General features: G+C 38.8%; 1 protein-coding gene across 5 annotated transcripts in view; it reads right to left on the bottom strand.

The window, feature by feature from the left end:
* Positions 1–20324, bottom strand: part of GRHL2 (grainyhead like transcription factor 2) — a 157599-nt gene that overhangs the window by 89541 nt on the left and 47734 nt on the right. For all 5 annotated transcript variants that reach the window (XM_049093288.1, XM_049093286.1, XM_049093287.1 and 2 more), the window contains exons 3-4: positions 15491–15558; positions 10489–10882 (exon numbers count right to left, since the gene is read on the bottom strand). In XM_049093288.1, coding sequence (XP_048949245.1) covers positions 10489–10882; positions 15491–15558 — 462 coding nt within the window. The remainder of the gene's footprint in view (positions 1–10488; positions 10883–15490; positions 15559–20324) is intronic.

The raw sequence follows: 20324 nt of genomic DNA, 5'->3' as shown, positions 1-20324 counted from the left end.
AGGATCTCTTTCAAAGAAATAACTTTCCTGCTTCTCATTTCCCAGCCATAAGCTTCCATCCTTTGACTAGCAGTTTGAAGGTTTCCTTCTCAGGAAAGGGTTACTCAGCTATTTTCCAAATTTTCTTCACAATCCCTAATCACCATCTTTAGAATTCAGTTTATATGTACATATATATGATCTTCTTTTTATGCAGTCTTATAAATTCCCTGGATCCAAGCAAATGGTTTGCCCTTCAAAGTGCATCCTAGGAACATTTCACAAATACTTGACTGATTCAGTAATTGTGACAAAGAATCAAAGATAACAGATTTGTGTTTCTTTTACAACCAATCAACAAAGCATGCAATGGGAATATTCTGGGGCTCCACCAACTGAATGGTGCCCAGAGAAATACAGAAAATATATAAAACACTGTCCTGGCCTCAAAAATATAGTTGAGGAGATATACTGGTGGAGGAGATAGGTAAATTCACATTAACAACAAGAACAAATGGAAGTAAAATACAGCAAATGACTAGATGTGAAAGTCTATTTTGAATCATTCATTCATTCATTCATTCAGGTGTCCTAGTTGGAGAAACACAAAATGAGCATTGCCAGGAAAGGAAAATCACCAAGATTACAGGAAGATTTCGTGGAAATTGTGGAGATTGCTCTAACCCCGGGAAGCTACAAGAGAAGCTGTATTAATTGAAGGAATAGAGAAAAAGTAATCCAGGGGACCAACATGAGTCAAGACAAAATGATAGATATAAATGTGGCTCATATATGGGGCCAAGGACATAGGCCTGATTTGAGTATGAAGAGAGGATCTAAAAATCTAGGTTAAACACTTAGTTTCTCAAGCAACCAGCCACATTTTAAATACTAAATTGCCATATGTGTCTATTGGCTACTACATATATGGCTATTGGCTACTACACTGGAGAGAATAAAGGAAATTTCCATCACTGCAGAAAGTTCTGCTGGACAGGCTGATCTGTGAAAAGGTATTTACGCTTAGTATAGTTAAGAATTAGGAAATTTTTGAGTAGGAGGGGAGCATGAAGAAAAGGGCATTTAAGGAAGACAGAGGAGATGCATTTCCAAGGTGTTCTTTGAAGGAATATGCAGTAACCCATAACAACACATGATGAACCAGTATCAGTAAACATGGCCCTCAGTGAATTTATTGTCCATGCCATAGAACTCTGAGGCCTAAGGCTTAACTAGCTTACTACAACATATTGGACTAATAAATTCAATGATTCTAATCCCTCAGGTGATGCAAGAAGGTGTGATACACCACAATTGTTCAGATTCAAAGAGATGATCAACTATATGCTGATTAAAATAGAGAATCTTACTCCAATAACATGAATGTATGTGGATAAGAACTATGAAAAAATAAAAATAGTAGACATCTTACCAACGTGAATACTACTTTTTTCAAGCTTAAAATGTTATCCTTAATTCTTTTATATTGTCTTTATAATTTAAGAAAAAAAAATTATTCCACCTGGAAAGCATCACAGTTCTTTATGAGATCTGATCACATTGACGGATCATATGGCCCTACGTGATTTGGTGAGAATTACAGCCGAAACATTTGGGTCATTACAGTTACCAACTATTTGGAAAACTTTTAATATAATTCATAGGATGCCAAAAGGCAGGCAGACAGCCAACATCACTATACCTTACCGTGATCTGATATAATGCATCCATACATTTCTTCATTCGGACTGACAAAATGATAGTAAAGAAGGTATAACATATTTTAAAGATTACCCTGAGGGATGCCTGGGCGGCTCAGCAGTTGAGCGTCTGCCTTCGGCTCAGGATGTGATCCTGGGGTCCTGGGATCAAGTCCCGCATCAGGCTCCCCACTTGGAGCCTGCTTCTCCCTCTGCCTATGTCTCTGCCTATCTCTCTGTGTGTCTCGTGAATAAATAAAATATTTAAAAAAATAAATAAAGACTACCCTGAAAGGACTTGAGATACCAGGCAATATTAGAATGTTATGTTTAAATTCTGAATATTAGAATTCTAGTGTTTTTCTTAGGTGGGAGCAAAGAGACACCTGCTAAGAGTCTAGTGTGAAAAGACAAATGATTCTTCAACTGTCAGAAAATCAGATACTTTCTGATTCCAGAAATGGTGGTCTGTGATCAGTCAACATTTTTTTTAGGTCTTATCATTCGTTTATTCATTCATCCACTCTTCCAATAAAGGCTAAGCATCTACTTTGTATCAGGCAGTGTCCTAGGTGCTACGGGTACCAACGTGAACCAGAAGAGGCCTCTGCTCTCATGAAGCTTCTGGTGTAGCAGAGAAAACACATTACTTGAAAAGAGCAACAGAGTTCCAGGAACTGAGAAAATAAAAATGAGTCCCACTGACAATCAGTCTTGGTGTACTACTTCCAGTGGCACACAGACAAGGCCAACAGCAACATTCCAACAGAAGCCCAGAAGACAGTCACACACTGCTATAAAAGTGAATAACATGTCTTCCTTCTGAGGGACTGCTGCTTTCTTGGCAAAGGCATCTTCAGTCCTGCTTTGCTCATCTCATCTCCTGAACCATGGTTACCCAGTTTCCGAGATGCCCCAATGTCTTATATCCAGTCCAGAGCTGACAGTCACATCTGTAATCCCTCCTTACACTTACCCACTGTAAGCCCAAACACTCTTTCTGACCTAAGGGTCCCCTGCTGAAGCAGGCTAAATAAATGTAATCCTGCTTACAGATGTGTTCATGGTGGTCTTTAGCTGGGAGACTTAGTTACAGAGAAAATTGACTCTACTGGGAACAGAAGGGAGGATGGGGAGGGCTTCCTTGAGTAAGTACACAGGAAGAAGGATGAGGGAAGGGGCAAAGAATATTCTAGAAGAGTGCTGTCCAATAGAATTTTGTGTAAAGATGGAAGTGTTCTGTATCTTCATTGTCCAATGTGGTAGTACTGCTCACATCAAGGACTTAAAATGGTAGTTAGTGGGACTGAGAAACTAAAATTCTTGATTTTATTTAATTGTAACTGCCACACATGGCTAGCAGCTATGGCATTACAAAGCACAATTCTAGAACGCGGAGCAGCATGTACAAAGGTCCTGAGGCAGGAGGAAGTATATCAGGTTCACAGAACTGTATGGAGCCCACAGCAGAAAGCATAAGGGGGAAAGAGGTCCAAGATGAAATGGGAAAGGCAGAGGAGAAGCAGAATATACAATGCTTTCTATACCTGTTAAAGATTTAGATATTAAAACTAAAAGCAATGGGATTTAAGTGATGCGGTGGTGATACAATCAGAGAAGCATGTCAAAAACAGCATCCCTGGTACAGTGTACAAAAACAGGCAGAGATAATGACAGATTGTTCCAGCATGGTGGAAGTGGAATGAAGAAAACTAGATGGCTTCGAGAGATACTTAATAAGTAATACTGGGGGCAGCCCTGGTGACTCAGCGGTTTAGCACTGCCTTCAGCCCAGGGTGGGATCCTGGAGGCCCCGGGATCGAGTCCCACGTCGGCCTCCCTGCATGGGGCCTGCTTCTCCCTCTGCCTGTGTCTCTGCCTCTCTCTCTCTCTATGTCTCTCATGAATGAATAAATAAAATCTTAAAAAAAAAAAAAAACAGTAATACTGACATAATTGACAATGTATGATGAAGGAGAGCAGAATATCAAGCAAATATCCTAGTTTCTTAAGAAACCAGGATGCTGATGCTACCAACTAAGGTGGAAAAGACAAGGAAAGATTATAAATCAGTTTTGGGATAGGTGGAGAGTCACAGGCAGTTGGATATAAAGGTCTGGAGCAAAGAGAAGAGAACTGGGCTAGAGAAAAAAATGTGTAAGTTTTTAGTATATACATGATAACTGAAGCTGTAGACATGAAGCCAAGAGCATTTTAAAGAAGAAGGAGTGATCAAAACATCAAATGGTGCTGCAAAGTACCAGCTGCAACAGATGAGGGTTTTCCATAGCCATGATATTCATGAGGTGGGAAGATGACTACTACGAATCTGAATAATGGTTCATCCAATCTCATCAAATTTCACTACACATAGAGAAATCTAAATCTTCCTAAAGTATAAAATATATACACTAGAGATTTTCCAAGATTTTGCTTGATCCAAAAACAAACTGATATAATAAAATGATAGAAGTCTGATAGTAACATATGCACTATGTCATATGTTTACAATAAACATAGTAAAATCAAGTGTATTAATCACAAGTGAAGCTATGTTCCAATTTAGTACTTGATTCCACATTAAGATTTTTTTAAAAAATTTTTTTAGTATAGTTGACATACAACGTTATATTAGTCTCAGGTGTATAACATAGTGAGTCAACTTTTCTCTATTTTGCCACTCTCATCACACATGTAGCTACCATTTGTCACCATACAACACTTTTACAATATCACTGATGATATTCCTTACGCTAGCCCTTTATCTCTACGACTTATTCCATAACTAGAAACCTGTATCTCACACTCCCCTTCACTCATTTTGCCCATCCCCCACCTGTCTTCCCTCTGCCAACCATCAGTCTGTTCTTTGTATTTATAGGTCTGATTCTGCTTTTGTTTATTCATTTGTTTTGTTTTTAGATTCCACATGAGTGAAATCATATGGTATTCGTCTTTCTCGAAATGACTTATTTCACTTTGTATAATACCCCCTAGGTCTTTGCTGCAAATGACAAGATCACGCCCTTTTTTATGATTGCTTATTATTCCATTGTGTGTGTGTGTGTGTGTGTGTGTGTGTAATACATCCTATCTTACTAAGGTTTTATTATTTAAATATGTGGAAGGAAATGAACTCCCAGTTAAAAATTAATCATGCTGGACAGGGCTTAAATTCAGGCTAACTTCTAGTATCAGTCTGATGAATATAAAATCAATAGACTAACCATTATATGTCTATTGAGTATGACAAATGATCATTCTTTGCTTTCATTTCAGGATTCTCTAGAAACTATGCTAATTTGACAAATAATATGCCAGGGGTTGAATTATGAAATGCATGGTAGAAATATCTGGTGCTTGCCCATATATAGTTCTTTTCCTGAGTACACAGCAGGACTGAACTTCTCAGCCCCCTTGCAGTTAGTTAAGACCCTGTGACTAGTTCTAGCCAATAACATATGAGCAAGAGTGGCCCATGTCACTTCCAGGTCAAAGTGTTTGCAAGTCAGTCTGCAATCTTATGATCTCACTTCCCCAGTAAGGGTGACTCAGAAGCCACATTTAGAGATGGTAATGTCATAAAAAGGAGGGAATTTGGATTTCCGAGTCACTAACAAGAAAAGAGGTCTGCAGACATGTATCAGGATTATTATTAACAAGAAATAAACTTTGAGTGTATTAAATCACTGAGATCTTAGTGCTCCTTTATTCACAAAACTAGACAAACTAATGTTAACTGACACAAAATCACAGTATAGAATAAAATTCTTCCTTCTATTTTGATTCTTTTTTTTTTTAAGATTTTATTCATTTATTCATGAGAGACACAGACAGAAAGAGGCAGACACATAGGTAGAGGGAGAAGCAGGCTCCCTGCAAGGAGTCCAATGCAGGACTCGCGACCCCACGATGACATCCTGAGCCAAAGGCAGACATTTAACCGCTGAGCCACCCAGATGTTCCTCTATTTTGATTTTTATTATGACTATATAGATAATTTTTCTATACAAACTCTTCCTTCCATGTCTTAATATTTACATGTTTCCTAAAAACATCCTAGGTGTTAATACCTCCCTGATTGTATTTATCAGTTATACTCCTTTACTTATTAGCTGTGTGACCTTTGGCAAGTTTCTTAACTTCTCTGAACTTCTATCTTTTCATCAGTAAGACGGAAACAATAACATCTTTTTGGAATTATAGTAAGGATTAGAAATAAAATGTGTAAGCCACAGTGGCTGGCACACAGTACTACAAAATAAATGGCAACTATCATTATTTCTCTTCACAGATATAGACAGATAGTAAGCTTCTAGAGGATAAAAATCAAAGCATCCTTCCTTCTGTCCTCTACTCCAACATCTAGCACAGCACCTAACACTAGTAGTAAACATTTACCAAATGTTTTTTACAAAGGAGCTGTACAATAAAATGTAAATCAAATTCCCTAAAATCAATCCATTAAAGAACTTTTTTCAATTTTTTTTTAAGATTTTATTTATTTATTCATGAGAGACACAGAGATAGAGAGAGAGAGAGAGAGGCTGAGACACAGGCAGAGGGAGAAGCAGGCTCCATGCAGGGAGCAGACTCAATCTCAGGTCTCCAGGATCAGGCCCTGGGCTGAAGGCGGCGCTAAACTGCTGAGCCACGGGGGCTGCCCAATCCATTAAAGAACTTTTTAATGCTACCACTGTCTTAAGAAAAAAATCCCAACCTGAGTTGAGCCAAACTGCTCCCTTCTCTGATACCTACCTACACACACATACAGAAGAATCAGTCTCTAATAAAAAATGAAATTTGTTGGGGTGGCTGGGTACCTCAGTCATTTAGGTGCCCAAGTCTTGATTTTGGCCCAGGTCGTGGTCTGGGGTTGTGAGATAGGGCCCTACAGCTCTGTGCTCAGGAGGGAGTCTGCTTATCTCCCTCTCTCTCCCCCTCTCTCTCTGCCCCTCCCCTCATTCATGATGGCTCTCCCTCTCTCCTTTCTCTCTCTCAAATAAATTTTTAAAAAAGAAATGAAATTTGCCAATCCAACAAGAATCCAAACATTTTAATAGCTTGCCTAAAAGAAGTACTAGATTTTAGACAAGCTTTTCTTACTGAAATTCACTTGGTGAAATTACTCTGAACTCACCTAATCTTACAACCAGTTAGGAATGCCATGATTTAATTTATGTCAGATTTAAATAAAATATGCAAAATAAACACTGATTTCCAAAGCTAAGAGGGCAGCTAAACCAAATTTAGTGAGAACAGTCTTCACACTGAGTTTCTGGTAAGTTACTTTCTCATCTACTTCCAAATAAAACCCAAACACAATAGTTTCCTTTCACAGGCCTCCTTATCTACAACACAAACACAACTGATAACACACCCCCCAAACAGCTTGATGGTTCTGTTGACATTGGGCCACATCCATGGGCTCTTCTGTGACTAATGGAATATTTCCACACCTGGTGAGAAAAACATCAGTGGCAAACTTTTAGTGAAAAAGCATGAGCCTGACATTCCCATGTGGAGTAATTTGCATTTCCTGCAGAAGCACTCCAGCTATTAACTATTTCAAGCAATATGGCCCAGGAAGCTAAGAAAGCTAAGTTTAAGACAATATTTTTTATTACAAGGACATTAAAAGTTTGATTATAAAGCTACCAGAACTCAAGAAATATGGCAGCCTCTTAAGGGCAGGGAATTTATCTTGTCTCACTTTGCTTTTCCCCAATTTCAGAGAATACAACAGGAATTCAGGAATGGCTGGTGCCCGAAGAAGAAGGGCTACCAGAGCAGCCTATCTACCTAACTCCCTGCCAACACTGCAGAGAGCTAGTCCCTTTGCTCTTCTTCCCCCATCTGAAAGATAAGAAAGGTGTAATGACATTGATAAAGGACACTCAGTTTAAAAAAAAAAAAAATGTTTAGGAATTGAACTACTGGGACGCCTGGGTGGCTCATGGTTGAGCACCTGCCTTTGGCTCAGGGTGTGATCCCAGAGTCTGGGATCTAGCCCCACATAGGGCTCCCCACAGGGAGCCTGCTTCTCCCTCTGCCTATGTCTCTGCCTCTCTCTCTGTGTCTTTCATGAGTAAATAAATAAAATCTTAAAAAAAAAAAAAAAAAAGGAAAGGAACTACTGAGGATTAGAAGACCCCACACAGTCTTCTTTAAGAGTGTAGAGATAATCGGTAAGGACATTGTTCCTGGAGCCTGATAGCTTGGGATGAGTCGCATCTCTGCCACTTACTGCAATATGACCATGGACATCGGTAGGTTCTCTGTGCCTCAGTTTCCTCACTTGGAAAATAGAGATGACAAAAATAGTTCATTCCTCATAGGGACTTCTCCAGGATTAAATGAGTATATTTCACTCAGAATGATGTCCAGCATATAGTAAGTAGGCCCATCAAATGTTTATTATTTTTAAATATTATTTGGGATGCAATCTCAATATGAGGTAGCTGCATTTTGTCCCAATGGTAACTAAGTGGGCAACAGGCTGCAAGCACTTGGCACACTGCCACCACACTAACTCCTCTTTAAGAAATTAGGAACCATGAGTTTCGCCTTTTGCCATTGTCTTTTATTGTCCTAGGTAGACAGAAAAAATGGGAAGGCTATGACCCTCATCTCAAATACAGAGGCATTGCTCCTAAGTGTCAAAGAAGCTGACATGAACCAATTAAAAAAAAAATGCGTTAAGAATTCTAGGTCAAACATTAGAGAACTAATTCAAGATTACACCAGATCCCAAGGCAACTACATGGAGACAAGACTGTCTTTCTAACAAATGGTGCTAGACCCACTGGATATAGATACCACACACACACAAATGGACCTTGACCGTTCCGTTATGCCATTATGAAAGTTACAAAAGTTAGCTCAGGATGGATTATAAACTATATGTGAGAGATAAAACTATTAAAAGCCTTGGAAGAAAAAAAGCAAGAGAAAATCTTTGCAACATTGGGTTGGACCAAGATTTCTCAAGCAATACATCAAAAGCCATCAACTACAGAAGAAAAAAAAAAAGATTAAATGTACTTCATCAAGATTAAATACTGATGCTTTTTGAAAGACATAGTTAAAAAAACAAAAAGGCTACCAGACTGTAAAACATGTAATTGACTTCACATTATTTAAGGAACTCTTAATTAAAGGAAGACAGATAACCCAATTTAAAAATTGGGCAAAATATTTCAAAAGATATTTCATAGAAGTTATAAGAATGACCAAACATGGCACATGAAATGATGTTCAACATCACTACACATGAAAGAAGAGAAAATTCAAACCACAATGAGATACCATCACATATCCACTAAAATAGCCCGTTAGAATGACCAACCAAGTTTGGGCAAGGATAAGGCAAATGGGAACCCACATATACTGCTAGTGGGAAGGTAAAAGGTACAGCCACCTTGAAATGCTGTACAGCAGTATCTTATAAAGTTACACACACATTTACCACATGATCCAGCAATTCCAGTCCTAGGTATTTACCTAGGAAACAAAAGCACACGTCCACATGAAAGCATATGTAGGACCGTTCACAGCCCCATTATTTAAACTAGCCAAAACCAGAAGCAACCAAATCTGTTAATTAATTGGTGAACAGATCAACAGACTGTAATACAGCTTACCACTATTTAGCAAGGAAACAAAATAAGCTTTTAAAACAAGCAACAAAACAGCAACTCAAAAAGTAAAAGAAAAAGTGAAACTATAGACAGAAGGCAGATCAGTGCTTGCCCAGAGCCAGAGAGAGGAGGAGGTTTCACATGCAGGGGGTCAAGAAAACTTTAAGGGTGAGGGAAATATCTATGGATTCTGACATTATATACAATTAATCAAAACTTTCAAACTTCACTTAAAACTTGTGAATTTAAAACAAACAAGCAGGGGGCGAATGGACGGTTTAGTCGGTTAAGGATCGTGAGCTAGAACACCAAACCAGGCTCCACAGTTAGTGTGGAATCAGTTGGAGATTCTCTCTCCCTCTGCCCCCCTCCTCCTTCTTTAAAGCAAATAAATAAATCTTTTTTAAAAACTTTAAAAATTAAAAAAAAAACAATCAGAGAATCTTGTTTGTGTAAGTTCTACAGACATGTGAAAAGAATATGTGGTTTCTATCTGTAAAGTATAAAAGGTATACATATACACACTTGATTATGATAATACAGATTCCTTCTTGAGTATCTCATCACACTAGGTCTTAAAGAGTTACACTTTCAAAAATGCATAGGGAACACTTTCAGCTACCACTTGGAAGGTTAAAACTAGAAAAACTTTACAAAGTAGGAAGTTTCCACACAAACATCTCTTCATTCCTCATAAATATTTAATTTCAAGACTAAAACTAAAACAACGAAATATCATTTAAGGGTCAAGAAAAATTTTTATTATTTTATTTTATTTTATTTTTCGAGAGAGTGAGACAGCATGCCAGCAGGGTGTGGGGCAGGGGCAGAGGGAAGAGAGAAAGAATCATACGCAGGCTCCACACTTAGTGCGGAGCCCAATGTGGGGCTCAATCTCACAACCCTGACATCATGATCTGAGCCAAAATTAAGAGTCGGATGATTAACTAAGTCACGCAGGCATCCAGGGGTCAAGAAAAATAGAAATACTCCTCCGCACACATAGATCAAAGATTTATTAAAACCTTTTTATAAAGATACAGACACATTTTTTTTAAACCCCACTCACAGTTTAATTAATCTATCCCACTTAAAAAGCAAACAGAAACAAAATTAGCTGGGGTCTCTGGGTTTAGGTTCTGGCTACAGATGACAGCGCCAGTACTCACCTCAGTGTTTCCATCCTTGAAGCTCTCACTGTAAGTGCTGTCCGGGGTGCTGCGCTGGTCATCTTTGAGGTAGGTGCTATGGCTGGCCATGGAGGGCACGCCATACTGAGTCTGTTCAAAGATAACCACACGTTGTTCCTCACCATCTCCCCGGGGATAGTGCACCGGTGGGGCCATGAAAACAGGTGTGAAATCTTCAGCTTTCACCACTGTGATTCCTGACACGGGGATGATGGCTGGGCTCTCAGAGATGTTTGTGCTATACTGTTCTCGTTTTGAATTCTCCAGGTGGTCTTGATTTAGGGAAAGGTTCACTGGAACAGTCTTTAGGACCTGCACTCGGTTTTCTCCTCCACTCAAATTACCCTGGGCTTCACTGGTGCCAAGACAGTTTCTGCATGGTGAAACCCACGCCCCCACACACAACATAACAGAATTAGAAAAATCACCATTTTGCAACTCCTAATAAAATAACTGATACAAGCAATAATCGGTAGATGTTAATGCCATTAGGGGAAAAGTTGATGGTGAATTTTACAATGGAATGCAGAGGATCTTTGCACATCAATAGAAGTAGGGCATGTGTTTCGTAGTACTATGCAATCAATCCACCTATAAAGTGCAATTGGGGAGAAAAAAAGGTGACCCTAAATTTAAGCAAGTCTTTATATCTAATTCCCAGCTCTCCGAAATTACAGGACTCTAGAAGAATGACTTAAACAACATCAAAAGGAAATAATCATACAAACACAACGTAGTACATCTTACTGACCTGGTTTCTTCAATAAGTTAGAGGCATGAAAAAAAGAAAAGAGAATGGGAAGCTTGTTCTAGATTAAAAGATTTGAAAGTTATAACAAATAGGATGAGTAGATCTTGTTTGGATCTTGATCTGAAAAACCAAAAAGGCATTTATGAGACAATAGGATCTTTGAGGCAATTGAATATGGACTGGGAGTTAGGTGACATTAAGGAAGTATCGTTCATTTAGTTAGATGTGATAATGATTTTGGATTATGCTATAAAACATCCTTTTTATTTAGAGATACAGATGAGAAGTAGTTAAAGATGAAATGACACGATGTCAGGAACTTATTTTAAAGATTACTGCAATTAATAAAAAAGAAGAAGAAGAAGAAGAAAGAAAAGAAAGGTAGAAATTAAGCAGATGTAACAAAAAGTTACCACTGCTGAATCTGGAGAATTGGATGGGTATGAGACACCTAGATATGTTTGAAAACTTTCAAAGGAAAAAGTTATAAAATAGCTTTTTTAAAAGGGTGAGGGGAAGACAATAATTTAAAGGGGGGCAGTGGGAAGAATATTTTTCACAGTTCTGTGGGTTAACCTCCTTGTAGAAAAAAAAAAGGCAATGAGAATTTATCATTAAGATATTTTCACTAAATTGAGAAACAACATGGGCTCATTGATATCCTCTTCATTGAATGGCTTTCACGACTTGAGGAACAGTGGTGGTATAACTTGGGCTTATGTAAAACAAGATCTCTCAGATCTCAGACCTCCTGACTGGTACAGCGAGAAAGGAGAGGGTTTGGAAAATTCATTCTCACCAGGCTGGAATAAAATACTTTCCATTTATACTATAGAATTCTGGGAGACAGCAATAGCAAAGAGAAATCCGTCAATGGAAGAGTATTGTTAATAGCACAACGATTTTACTAGCAAAGTCCCTGCAGTCAGTTAAATTTGGGGTCACCTCTCACTTATTTATAGATTATTCTAAATGATATGGAGAAAAAATACATATTTTGCATGGAGTCCTGTCTCCAATGTCTGTTTTTTTTTTCTTTTAAATTAGTGTGATTTCTGCGGCTAACTGGCATCTCTCATAGAAAAATACTTGAATAAAATTGTTTCTTCCCAGAATTAATCTCTCCTGACTCCTCTGAGCTTACCTGTCAAGCAAGACTATGTAGTTTTAGCCTTGATTTCTCAGACAAATCCTCAACGTGAATGAAGCTTGAGGAAAACATGGCTTCACATGAACAGAGCCAACAGAAAAATACTGAAACTTCTTGGAGCCTGTCACAAATCTGTAGAAATCATTCTAGAAAGTAATCCTTTAAAGTATAAAATGGCAAGTCTACAAACATCCTGCTTTAAGTACTAACCTGCTTCCATGGTCATAGCAATAACATGACTCCGTATATAAGACACAGCAAAAATTTAGAAATTATGTTTAACCTGAGTCCAGTTAGCTAGATGATGCCAAATCCAGACCACCCATTTATGTCAGCATTTCCTAAACTCCATTGTTTAGAACACTGCATAGAATGTTAATAGATGTTCCTCAAAGAAAAGACTCTATGACAAAATCAGTATTTTTTAAAAAATTGCCATAAAGCTATCCTGTTGTGGGCCACAAACGTAACACAGTAAACGCTCCCAGGCATTCCTTCACCTGTTTAATTATAACCCAGAATTTCCCAAACTAATTTTACCTCAGACTCTTTCGTGGAGGATTAACTATTAATATTTGTGGATAATGTCCTATAAGTTGGATGTAAAAGGAGCTGGTCTACATTGATTAGCTACCAAAGCAAGTGTCCAGTTCCGCTCCTCTGGACTTTACACAAACACAGACTTACTGCCTTTGACAAAATATTCAAAGTTCACTAACTCCATTTCAGGCCAAATTTATTAGGTCTTTAAATTCATGCAAAACACAAGTCAAAATATTTGGGGCATTCTTATAAACAAATATTAGTGGAACGCCTGGGTGGCTCAGCGGTTGAGCGCCTGCCTTCAACCCAGGGCACAATCCTGGAGTCCCCTGGATCAAGTCCCGCATGGAGATCCCTGCATGGAGCCTGCTTCTCTCTCTGCCTATGTCTGCCTCTCTCTCTGTTTCTCATGAATAAATAAATAAAAATCTTTAAAAAATAAAAATAAACAATTATTAGTGAACTATAGAATTGTATAAACCTAGTCAAATCGTCATTACCATATACGGGAATATTAGATGCAGCATCATCCTACAATGTGTACCCGCCTTGGTAGAACGGTAGTTTTAGAGGCTCAAGAACTTCAGAAAGATGTCCAAAAAATGGATGATTAGAACAAAGTAAGAATTATTTGGATCTACTGAATCACCTGCAATAGAATTTAAAATTGAACAGAATATTGTAATACGAGAAAAATGCAATGCTAAGAATAGTGCATTAAAAATACTTTTTAGAAATTTTGGATCATGCCATCAAGATTTTCAGTTATTTTTCCATGTACCAACTTCTATATACAGACAGTTGTAATGATATCATGCTAGCACATGGCACCTTAATTCATGAAAATACATTGCAGACCAAATGATATCCTTCCAAATTAAATTCAACCAGAAGTCTCAGTCATAATTAGTCTATACAAGGCGGTTTTGTCTACACCTCACTGCCAGTGTTTTTGAAGGTGCTCCACTGAAATCACAAAAATAACCATTAAAATACGAGGGGCTGGGACGCCTGGGCAGCTCGGCAGTTGAGCGTCTGCCTTTGGCTCAGGGCGTGATCCCGAGGTCCCACATCAGGCTCCCTGCTGCCTATGGCTCTGCCTCTCTCTGTGTCTCTCATGAAGAGATAAATAAAATCTTAAAAAAATAAAATGAGGGGATGTCACCCTTTAATGTTGTTCTAAAAGATGCTTTTACGAAAAATGGTCTCTTTTGTCCTTTATGATACAGACAGAGCACATATCTTCAAACATGTTTTCCCCTGACTCTTCTATGATACTGGTATACGATTTAACAGACAGGACACACTTAGCTTAATAAATACTGGCTAAATGGAGGAAAAGCCACAGGACCTGAAGAATGTCAGGCTCTTTCTCCCTGTGGGCTACTAACTAGAGCCCACGGCCCCAAAGACACTATGGAGCATCAGAAGATCCCTCTGAAACTGTAAATCAGATGCAGACAGCTTAATCTCTGCTGAGGATGTACTTTGGGGGTGATGCACAGCCCGGAGCTGCTGGGTGGTAGTCATTAACAAGATCATCATGTCACAAGCAGTTCCTCTCAAGGTCAGGTAAGATTCCAATGTATGTGCTAGCAGGGGATTTCATTTCTCCTGGCTTCATATTCCCATATAAAAGAACCACCAAGAGGAAAACACTGTGGCTTCTCCCCATTCCTCAGCAGAAGAGGGAGACATCTGATTGGTGGGTCTGGGAGAAGCAGCTGAGTGAGGAGGTTCAATCCCTCCTGTTCCCTGTTTAGGTCTGGATTATCCTGACTGAAGAGAGAGAACTCCAGTCACCACTGCCATACCATGGTGGCCTGTCCCTTCAGGGAGACCTGGAGACCTGCCTGAGATTGGGTGAGTAGACATATCTAAATCAGGATGGACACCTTGCAAACTGGATTCAAAAATCTCATTCTCCATTGGCTTAATCAGAAATAAAACTGATTTTTTTTTCCTTTTTAATTTCAATCTGTCTGCATCTTGTTTCTCAATTGGTTCTTAATTCAGGGTTGCAGGAAAGGTGGGGGTCACATAATGATCTCCTAACATCTTTCTTGACCCTGCACCCTCATGGTGTCTGCTGCTACTCATGGCTCTCTACCAGCTGCCTCCTGGAGGGAGAAACAGTCCAATCTCCTTCCTCTCCCACTCATCAAAAGCAATTTCTACATGGCTCACTCCCTCAGGGACTTGATTACAATTATCCAGCCATGGGAATGATCAGAAAAGTTTGCCCTGGCAAACTTGCCAGCGTTTCACCTCTAACCACAGATTTTCAGCCTTCTTGAAAGAAGATAGGATATATCAAGAACCTGCTGATGACCCTTTGAATGCACAACCAAAATATGCAATTTGCTCTCCCTACTAAGAGATACAGTTTGGGTCCAGACTAAAAGACAGAAGAGGCTAAACTCCTTGATCCCATCTCCTCTCAAAAGCAAAAATTATAGTTTAATGCTGTTGTTTTCAAAAATACAGAAAAAGAGTTATTTGGGGAGCCAGGCATATTCCTTTACATAACACCATACCTTTTATCCTGTTCTTCTTGGCTGTCACTTGCTTTGCTTACAGACAGCAGCCTCTTGTCTCGGGGAACCTAGAAATATTACCAAGCATAGTCAGACTTATGTAGATGTAACTGTGAGTAAGTATAGAGCTAGAGACCAGCATAAGCAAAGATATTCAAATGGAATGTTCTCCAGGAAAAGGTGGCACATCTGCCATAGGCAGATGAGTAGTCTGAGTGGCAATGACACTCAGACGCAAAAGGGGTGATGATAAACAGAAGGCCATAACGATCTTGGTTGTGCTGTGCACCTGCTGACACAGGCAACTCAACGTGACCACCCTCCCCCACCAAACCTGCCCCACCTTGGGAGTGAATGAGGGGAAAGAAACACCATGAGTGGTGGGGGAAACTGGACCCTGGAACAGATAGAAATCACCTTGGGTTTAGCATCCTCTCAAAGAACAGGAGCGGACCCTCCACTCTGAGGAGGGACCTCAGGTGCTGACACTGAGAGGAGCAAAGGGCATGCGGCTGTCCCGTGCAGAAGGACAGCAGCATGTAGTATACCTGGACCATCCTTGAACCACCACCCCTCCATAGCTTGTAGCCTTGCTTCCATAGTTGTTCTTCTAATGCACTTTTGTTATTGTCTTGGCAACCACAACACCAACACATTACCTGGAAGATTAGTGAAAATGTGCTACTACAGAAAAGAGATGCCTCTACCAGCCACATTTCTGACCACCATCCAATCGCCCCACTGCAGTACAGAACATTCTCTTGTCTCTGCCATAGTTTTCAAACACATGAATAAAAGGTTTAGATTTGTTTGTGTGGTTGATTGGATGTTTTGCTTTGTTTTTATTTTTGTGTTTTTTTGCCACATCTCCACATTTTCATGCTAGCCTCACTCCTTTGCACGCAAATGCAGCCTTCATTATTTTGACATAAAAGAGCCTTTATGAAAAGTATCTCTCTTCTGGATTCTTCCAGAATTTTTTATGGTTTCCACTCACCTGGATACACAGGCAAGCCCAGTCAGCTGGATAAGAGAGGCAGCATAGCATAGTAGCTACCAGTCAAGATCCAGACCTGATTATCTAGGTTCGAATCTCAGCTCTATCAGTAACTAAACTCTGCCTCACTTTCCCTATCTGTAAACCATGCTTAATGGCAGTCTTATGTCTCACAGCATTTTTACTAAAATTAAATGAGTTAATTTTTTTCAAAGCACTTGGAATATCTGGTACTTTATACGCATTTGTTAAACAAATATAAAATAAATCAGAGTATCTGGGTGGCTTAGTGGTTGAACGTCTGCCTTTGGCTCAGGTTGTGATCCTGGGGTCCTGGGATCAAGTCTCACATTGTGCTCTCCACAGGGAGCCTGCTTCTCTCTCTGCCTATGTCTTTGCCTCTCTCTGTCTCTCATAAATAAATAAATAAAATCTTAAAAAAGTAAAATAAATAAATAAAATAAATCAATTTTAAGTCTTTTGTTCACATGTCAATGTTGAGGGTTTACAATGTGCCAGGCATTGCTAAGTGCTAGATAGAAATGAGGTGAATGAAACATAGCTTCTACCACCAACTGAAGTTGACAGATAAACATAATGTTCACAGTATCATTATTCACAATAGCCAAAAGCTGGAAAAAAAACAAATTCTGTTCACAGATAATGAACAAAAAAAATATGGTATATATGTATACAATGGAATATTATTCAGCCTTAAAAATGAACTGTGGATACATGTTCTAACATGAGTCTTGAAGACACTTATGCTAAATCCCATATGTCTCAAATCTATCCACTTCCTTCTGGATGTTTGCCTCCTGGTTCAGCCTCCAATATCTCTTGTCTGGGCTACTGTATCAGCCTCCCAACTGGTCTCTTCTCTCCTTCACTTAGTCCCTGCAAATCCACTGGATCCATTAAGAAGATCCAGACTCACTTTAAAAATGCAAGTCTAATCTCATTACACTCAAACTTGAAATTCTTCAATGCTTTCTATTACTCTTGAAAACATGGCTCCAAAAAGTTCCCACCTCAACTTGAGCAGCCTCGATCAGTGCTGTGCATGTAGCCACACTTTATCTCAAACACACAATGCTCCTTCTCTCAGCAGAGCCATCAAAGTCCTCTCTGTCTTTGGATATCCATTCCACCTCCATATCTACCACCATTGCTGGACGGTCACAGCTAGTTAATGAATATTAGATGGGTGGATAGATAGATGGATATACAGATAGAAAGACAGATAAATGGGCTATATAAACGGACAAACAAGCAAACCAACAAACTGGTTTCCAGCACTACATGGTCAACAAAACAGATAGGAACCAATTAGCCAAAGAAGCATGTTTTCATAGAGCTGGAATCAGATAATAATGAACCACCAGCTCTCTCACAGGAAAATGAAGTAAGATAAAGTGAATGAAACCACTTTTAAAATTAACTAATGGAATTTGTTGTTTTTCTGCCATGCCTGAAATTCATCAAAAGTTCACATTTGACTTTAAAGCTGCTATGGATAAGTAGCTTGAACTGGATAGAAAATTGGGCTTCTATTTGAGGCCCTAAACTTTGAAAATTCTAGCAATTGGTTATTTTTTAATAATCTCATTTAATATAGTTTGAATGGATTTCTAAAAAGTTGAACCCATCTTTAAGTGGGGGTTCAAAAAGGCAATTTCTAATGGTGGACAGTGTCATGGACTGAATTTTATCTCTGCAAAGATCATGTGTTGAAGCCCTAACCCCAATGTAACTGTACCTGGAGATAGGGTTGTTTTTGTTTTGTTTTGTTTTTTTAAGATTTTCTTTGTTTATTCATGAGAGACACAGAGATAGAAGCAGAAACATAGGCAGAGGGAGAAGCAGGCTCCCTGCAGGGAGCCCAATGTCGGACTCAACCCCAGGACCCTGGGATCACACCCTGAGCCAAAGGCAAGACACTCAACCACTGAGCCACACAAGCGTCCCAAGATAGGGGCTTTCAAGAGGTGATTAGGATTAAATGAGGTCATAACAGTGGGGCCCTAATCCAATAGCACATGTCTTTATAAGAAGAGACACCACAAAGAAACATATACACTCAGAGAAATATACACACACATATGAGCACACAGCCAGAAGGCAGCCATCTGCAAGGGCAGGAAGGAAGAGAGGCCTCACTGGAAAACAACCATGCCACTACCTTGATCTTGGACTTCCAGCTTCCAGAACTATGAGAGAATAAACGTCTGCTGTTTAAGCTCCCCCTAGTCTATGGTATTCTGTTATGGTAGCCCTGCAGACTAATACAGTGTAATTATTCAGCATTAGGGAATGTACAGGACTGTCTAGTGACCTTAAGTAAATCCCATTTAGTAGCCTGAACTATAAAATATGATGGGCTTGGGACGCCTAGTGGCTCTGCGGTTTAGCGCCTGCCTTCTGCTCAGGGCATGATCCTGGAGTCCCAGGATCGAGTCCCACATCAGGTTTCCTGCATGGAGCCTGCTTCTCCCTCTGCCTATGTCTTTGCCTGCCTCTCTCTCTCTCTCTCTCTCTCTCTCTCATGAATTAATAATAAAATTAAAAAAAATAAAATAAAATAAAATATGATGGGCTTCACTGCAGTGATCCTATGGTGACAATTTAAAATTTACATGAAAAGACTTTGAAATGTATGAGGTATTATACCAAGATATGTCTTTGCAGTTTCCAAGGACACAGATCACCATTTCTTGAGTGCCTGCTGTGTGTCACACACTCCACTCTCTGACAAAGCCCACTATTGTCCCCTGAAGGGCGATGTACTCCAACCTTAGAAGTGAGGGAAAATAGTGTATTTAGGACTTCCAAAGAGGTATAAAAAAAATCTATAGAATTTAAGTGATGATATATCAGTAACTGTTACAATAATTTAACTTTCCAAAACATATTCAAAAAATAGAATCTTTTTTCATTAATATTTTACTTCATACAGAGAGAAGGTCTACCCTCAAAGTAGATTTAACTTTGTTGTAACTTTAGTACCATCACAAAAGTTGTGAATGCCAGAGATCTGACAAAGCCCCGAAAATTATCATTTGCACAGTTTCCGGAAACAAGACTAATTCTTAATGTTTAAAATGTTTCAAGTAAAAATATAATATAGCTTGTATGAAATAAAAGGGGCCATATAACTCTATTCATCCACACAATTTCAGGAAACATTTTATTTCAATATTTTATTTCCTAAATTAATAAATTAATCCTGAAAAATATTAATTCAATAGAAAGAGTTATAGACTTGGCAACAAATTGAGTTTTACATAAACTCTCTATTCTGCATCTGAACATATTTAAAGACAGTAAATGTTTCAACTTTCCTTTAAATATTAAAAAATGCAAGAGGAGAAGTAACTAGATACCATATTTACTAATAATTATTCTCTGAACCTATGGGAAATAAAATACATTGCTTTAATAAATTACTAAGTATTTTGTTTTGAGGTATACTTCTCTTTTCATTAATGAAAAAGAATTGCCATCTAATACAGGTATCTGAAATGATTTCCATTTCACAGAGATGGAATAAAATCTATTTAAAAAATTAGAACAATATGTCTTCAAAATATATCTTGACATTTTTCTTCAACATCTTACAAAACTATTAGCTAACATATTGGTTTAATATAGTTATAAAAGCCGCAAAAGGAAGTTGTCATGGCCCAAGTGATTACATCAGGGTCACATTAATGGTAGGAGGTCTTCAGAAGTATGAGAACTCTGGTTTAGGAGACAGGAAATAACACAACTTGCAAATGTGCAACACAACTGCTGGAAGGACGGAGAAAGCAGGAAACGAGGAAAACAGGAAGAAGA

This window comes from Canis lupus, chromosome 13, assembly GCF_003254725.2.
Source record: "Canis lupus dingo isolate Sandy chromosome 13, ASM325472v2, whole genome shotgun sequence".
Taxonomy (NCBI): Eukaryota; Metazoa; Chordata; class Mammalia; order Carnivora; family Canidae; genus Canis; species Canis lupus.
The sequence above is the reverse complement of the archived record's forward strand: the minus strand, read 5'-3'. Positions and strand labels throughout refer to the sequence as shown.